General features: G+C 38.0%; 1 protein-coding gene across 1 annotated transcript in view; it reads left to right on the forward strand.

Moving 5' to 3' along the window:
- IFIH1 (interferon induced with helicase C domain 1) overlaps positions 1 to 4,025 on the forward strand; it is a 49,063-nt gene extending 45,038 nt beyond the window's left edge. Inside the window, exons 14-16 of the mRNA XM_069472015.1 lie at positions 2,678 to 2,868; positions 3,386 to 3,476; positions 3,577 to 4,025. Coding sequence (XP_069328116.1) covers positions 2,678 to 2,868; positions 3,386 to 3,476; positions 3,577 to 3,756 — 462 coding nt within the window. The 3' untranslated portion in view covers positions 3,757 to 4,025. The remainder of the gene's footprint in view (positions 1 to 2,677; positions 2,869 to 3,385; positions 3,477 to 3,576) is intronic.
- The last annotated feature ends 1,975 nt before the right edge of the window (positions 4,026 to 6,000 follow it).

Raw genomic sequence — 6,000 nt, forward strand, 5'->3', positions numbered from 1 at the left:
GGGGAGGTTTGGAGAAGAGAAATGACGAACAAAAATAAAGAAGCAAGAAGTGCGTCATATAGAGATAAATGCTGGAGGGTTAGTATAGGATGATGGGGAACAAGTCACTAGATGGGTACTTTAGAATGGTTGGTTGAGGAAGGTCTCCTAAAGGGAGTGACACTGAGGCTGAATGTGAATCATAAGAAAATGCATAATATGTCATCTAGCTACATCTCAGTTTACTAACACAGAGTTATTTGAGTTGTGTGAAGGAAGGCAGTGAAGGAAGAATGTATTTCTACAGTATTTCAGGAAATCCCCCATACCACTGAATTAAAGACTTTAACTACTATAATAGCAAACAATCCATTTAGAAGAAAATTCACACCCTTGCATATGGGTGTGAATGTTAGTTTCTTAACATTGGAATTGGCTCTGCCCTAAATAGAGTTTCACGAAAGGGAGGCTTTCAAATTGGTGTGCATTGCTATTACCAACTCCAAGGTTTCCTAGCCAGGTTTCTACACCAACTTTTATTTTAAAACCCCTTTAAATATAAGGCAAAGCAAACATTTTGGAGTATCAAATTAAACTTTTGTCACCAAATAATGCCACTGGAAAGTTACTGCCTCACATTTAATAGCCTAAGAGAATGAATCAAGTAGATGTTTACAAAGACTGATGTTTTAAGACTAGTTGTCTTGGCTAAACTCTGGGTCAATCTCTGGAGTTTATGGGTCAAATTTTTCCAGAAAATCTTTAGAATAAGACGGTTTCTTTCAGGGCCCCAGAATGGACTATCTTTTTAGGTCTCCTTTGGCTAAAAGATCTGTCCTCCTAAAAATACTCCAGGTAGATGAACTTAGAGCAGAAATGGCAATGAGGTGGGATACATGCCACCAGTAATCTGTTCAAAGCCCCTAGCAAACACTGCTGCTGGGTCACAGCTACTAGGAGGATGTCTCCATTCTTCTGATTTGAGAACCTTCTCAACACAGTCTTTAGGTAGACACTCACAAATGGTGAGAATCGACACATAAGAGAAAATCTTTTTTCCATGTCATGTACAGAGTTTGTACATAACTGAGGGCTTCTTAAAAATCAAATCAGAATTCAAGGAGCAAGTTGAGGATCTTAAACATTTTCCCTAACATTGATTCAACAAGTTTTTCTACATTATTACATTTTATACGGACTTAGGTTGATTGTAGCTGTGCCTCCCATATATTTATTATGATTTTTTTTGCCTGTCCCTCTAATTATTTCGTATTCCTTTACTATTTTAGAGCTATTGTTTTAGCTTCTGATGTCCTGATTACATATCTATGCAATGACTGGTTTTATTTTGTTTCTGTCTCATTCACAGATATTTCTTTTTTTTTTTCTTTGTTTTTTTCATGGATGGAGGCAAAACAGACTCCTAGGTATTTATTAATTGCCTGCATGTATGTGATCCCATTATAGATCACCTTTTTATCAGCTCACAGAACTGTAAACTTCTTATAAGAACAACCTTATTAAACTTTTAGGGAAAAGAATATTTCAATTTATTATTTTGTTATAATTGACATAGGAAATTAATCTTTGTACTTATCTGATTAATCTATTATATAGCCTCCAAGTTGGTTTGCAAGGTTTTGTTCTCTTTTCTATGCTATATGTGGCTGCCCCAAACAAAGGCTTAAAAGGTAGAGTCTGGAGCCAAGGAGATGGGCCATTCGTCTTTGTTCATCAGCACTGATGATTTACTTTTACTGAAAACTTCCCTTCAGTCTTAAGAAAATAGTGGCTTCTTTCATAATTTAATATAAATATGTCAGTTTGGAGGTAAATTATTTAAGAACCAGGTTTTTCTACTGTGAAGTTGTGTTGGTGTGAGCACCAGTTAATCCCTGTTTCAGGTTTCATCTTTCTCTTAACTAGCTTGTTTCTGGTATGAAATAGGTGGTGCTGCTAGTCACAGAGCCTTGAATACAAGGGTTTACAGGCACGTTCTGTCACATAAGGAATCTGGGCAGTGTAGGCTCCATGATGTCATGAGGAAACCTGGCCTAGTCTCTCTCTCTCTTCTCTGCACGTATAGCAGTAGGCTTTCATTCTTAAAGTCAAAGATGCCTTTTAGAGTTTCAGTTGCCATATCCTTCCACAGGAAGTAAGAAGACAGAAAGGGCAAAAGGTACACATGCCAGCTATCTAATTTTTAAGGAGACTTTCTGGAAATTCCACCCAACGCCGCCTTACATTTCATTGGCTGATGGTGAAGGGTCTAAAAATTATAACATATGAGTAAAGGCTAAAGGGTACTTACCATGAATTAGAGAAGAGTATGGGTAATAACAGCGTTCAGTTCTTTAAAGAGCTATGTGGAAGAAAGTTTAAACCTATTTCATGTGACAGAATTGAAACTAGTGCGTGTGCTAGAGGGAGAGATATTTTTTGTTGAATATTGCTAAGGACTTTCTCAAAATAGAACTTTTCTAAATTGGATGGGCTGGTTTTTGAACACTAAGGGTTCTACATTTCCATGATTACAGGAGACGATTATAAATTCTCTGGGAACCATTGCCTCATTTTTATTTCCTAGGCCATGAGCAAAGTGTATATTTTCACAACTATCTAAGATTTCCAAATTTCAGGAGACTTACTTCAATGAAACTGTGAAAAAAACCCATAAATTGTTCCTTTCTCTATGCAGATTTGCGAATTACAGATGCAAAGTATAATGGAACAGAAAATGAAAACCAAGAGAAGTATCGCAAAGCATTACCAGGAAAACCCATCGCTAATAACTTTCCTTTGCAAAAACTGCAGTGTGCCAGCCTGTTCTGGGGAAGATATCCACATAATTGAGAAGATGCATCATGTCAATATGACACCAGAATTCAAGTGAGTCCAGAAAGACCCATTTTTAAGTATCTCTACAAAAGATGTAGCAGGATGTAGTGTAAATGTTCTTCCAAAATAGTACAAATAAGACTTTTTTCCCACAATTTCTCTTCCTTTAATCCTCCAATTATATTCTCATAGCAAATGTCTATTTTTTAAATAAATTATGCTGGGTTAGGAAAGGAGAAGTATAAGAACCAAAGCCATTTTGGTCTAATGCACATTTAATTTGTGCATGCTCATATTTGATTCTCAAATTTTTGAACAAGTAAAATCGAGTAAAAATAACCAGCAGACTTGAAAGAAGTCACAAAAGGCAACATCCCCCTGAAGAGGTGTGTGTAGAAAGGGAACATCCACCTGATATGCCATGATGACCCTGGGAAGCCAGAGGGAGGGAAGGCATGAGGTGTGGGATAATACATGCATGGGGATAAACTCAGGGCCAACAACCATGGGCCACATGTTGGTATTTTGCCAATTCTCAGTAATGTTTCTTCCTCCTCGATAATTTTAGGGAACTCTACGTTATGAGAGAAAACAAAGCACTGAAAAAGAAGTTTTCCGACTATCAAACAAATGGCGAGATTATCTGCAAATGTGGCCAAGTGAGTATATTGCTGTGGCTCCCATTTTACTTGGGTTAAAAGGAATGTTTACTTGAATGTGCATTTAATTTTTCCTCTTGCTCTCTCTTTTGTTTTTCAGGCTTGGGGAACAATGATGGTACACAAAGGCTTAGATTTGCCTTGTCTCCAAATAAGACATTTTGTAGTGGTTTTCAAAAATGATGCAACAAAGAAGCAATACAAAAAGTGGGTTGAATTGCCTATCACATTTCCTGCTCTTGATTACCCTGAATGTTGTTTGTTTAGTGATGAGGATTAGCATCTGATTCAAGATTCTTTTAAAATGTTATCAATTTAACATTTAATATGATTTTGATTAATGTTTTTATTGTGCTGCAGAACTGATGGGAGAATTAATAAAATCATTGCTTGACTCTGTATTGAGCCTTTATAGGAACACAATATATTATGCTTTCAATTATCCATCTTTGGTGGTCAGGGGTAAGGAAAATCTACCAGTGATGCTCATTAGCATGGAACGTTATAGTCCTATGGAAAGAATGCTGGAATATAAATAAGAATCCAAGGTACCAGTCACAGTTCTGTCCTAATTTTTGGAATAAAATTAGGCAAATCAGTTCATCTTTCTGAACCAGTCTCCTTATTTGTGAAATGTTTAAAATATTATCTGCCTTTGCTTTTTATTAATTTTCTATTGCTGCATAAAAAATTGCCACATATTTAGTGGCTTAAAACAATACCCATTTATTATAACACATGTCCTATAGGTCAGAAGTCTGGGCAGGGTCCTCTGCTCAGGGTCTCCCAAAGCTAAAATCAAGATGTCAGCCAGACTGTGTTCTCATCTGGAGCCACTGGGGGAAGAATCCACTTCCAGGATCATTCAGATTGTTGGCAGGGTCTGTCTCCTTGCAGCTGTCTGAATGGGATGCCTGTTTTCCTGCTGGCTGTGCCCTGGAGATTGTTCTCAGCTCTTGCAACAACCTTACCACGGGGCCTGCTCAAGGCCCTTTCCCAGCACAGATAGTTAATTCTTCAAGGCCAGCAGGAGAATCCCTCTCTCAAGTCTGCTCAGACAAAGTCTTATATAGCTTAATTATAATCACAGAAGTGGCTGTCCCATCATATCCATGGGTCCTGCCCACACTCAGGGTGAGGGGATTGATTATTCAAGGAATCACACCAGCAGGTGGGAATCTTAGGGGCATCTTGGAATTCTGCCTCCCACATCACTTGCCCAGACTGTGATGAAATGACGTATGTATCCATAGGAAAGCACTTTAAAAAACATGAAGCACCATAAAAACATGGTATGATTGAAAAGTGGCCTGGAGTAGTTTAAGGCTTTTTACTTCCTCAGCCTTCTCTTCCATGAACATAACACTATGCAGGAAAACTACCCAATGACAGAGTGGTGGATAAATCCAGGCTAGATATTAATGCCTCCGAGATTACCTGTGTCCCTGGAGAGCAGCTCACCTTCCAGTCCAGAGTTCACACAGGATTTCACAAGGAGCAGAGGCTACGAGGTGTTACTAGAGACTAAAGAGAAAATGGCTGCCTCTGCCCTTTCCCAGGCCCAGGCAGAAGAGTAACCTTTCTGGGGCTGTGGCATTTTCGATGTTTCTGAAAGAAGTACTATCATCTGGAGATGAACACAGGCCAGAAGTCTGCACTACAGAGCATTCTCCCAGTAGAAGAGCAGCCTCTTTTGACACGAAAGAGCCACATGATTGAGATAAAAACCACAATTGACCATTTTAACCAACACTTACCAAGTCTCGCAGATGGTTTGCTCATTGGAAACAGTTACCTCCTGTGACCAGGGAGAAACAAAATGTTGGAGGGTATGAAAAGAAAATTCTTCTGTGGCTTTGATGAACCCATGTTAATTGAATTCACATTACAGTAATTGTGAACCTTTACTTGATTAGACCTAAGCAAAGATGAGTACTAACCAATCAGATCTCTTGGGTATGTAAGAAGACAAAAGAAGATGGTGGTTTTCTTAAAATACTTTTTAAAACTCCATCTGACTCCATTTAAAGTATTGCTGTCTTCTAGAATGTTTTGGAAACTATGCAAGAAACCAAATGCATAAAATAGCTAAATGTACTACTGTAACATATGTAGACTGTTTTTGAGGTGTCAACAAATATCAGGTTTTTTCATCTATGTTTTCCAGTAACTTTTTTCAATTAAAAAAGTGTTATTTCTACTTTAAAGTTTTAAAATCCATGTTTCAAATAGTATGAAACTTAAATGTGATGGTACCTGAAAACTTGAACTATGATGCATATATTTCATTCCAAAAGTCACTGTGGTTATCGTAACATTTCAAGTGATCGTTACTGAGCAGTTTAATGCTCATATTTTAGGGTCCCTTGCAGAATATGCTCATAACACGTAGACATCAACCTGGGAGTTAGAACGGCCGAGTTTCAGTGTCCATAAGACCTTCAATTGGTTGGGTGACTTTGAGCAACCTCTGGTTCCTCCCGTGGAAAATGAGAGGTTGGATTAAATGATATCAAAGGCCCCT

This window comes from Eulemur rufifrons, chromosome 1, assembly GCF_041146395.1.
Source record: "Eulemur rufifrons isolate Redbay chromosome 1, OSU_ERuf_1, whole genome shotgun sequence".
Taxonomy (NCBI): domain Eukaryota; kingdom Metazoa; phylum Chordata; class Mammalia; order Primates; family Lemuridae; genus Eulemur; species Eulemur rufifrons.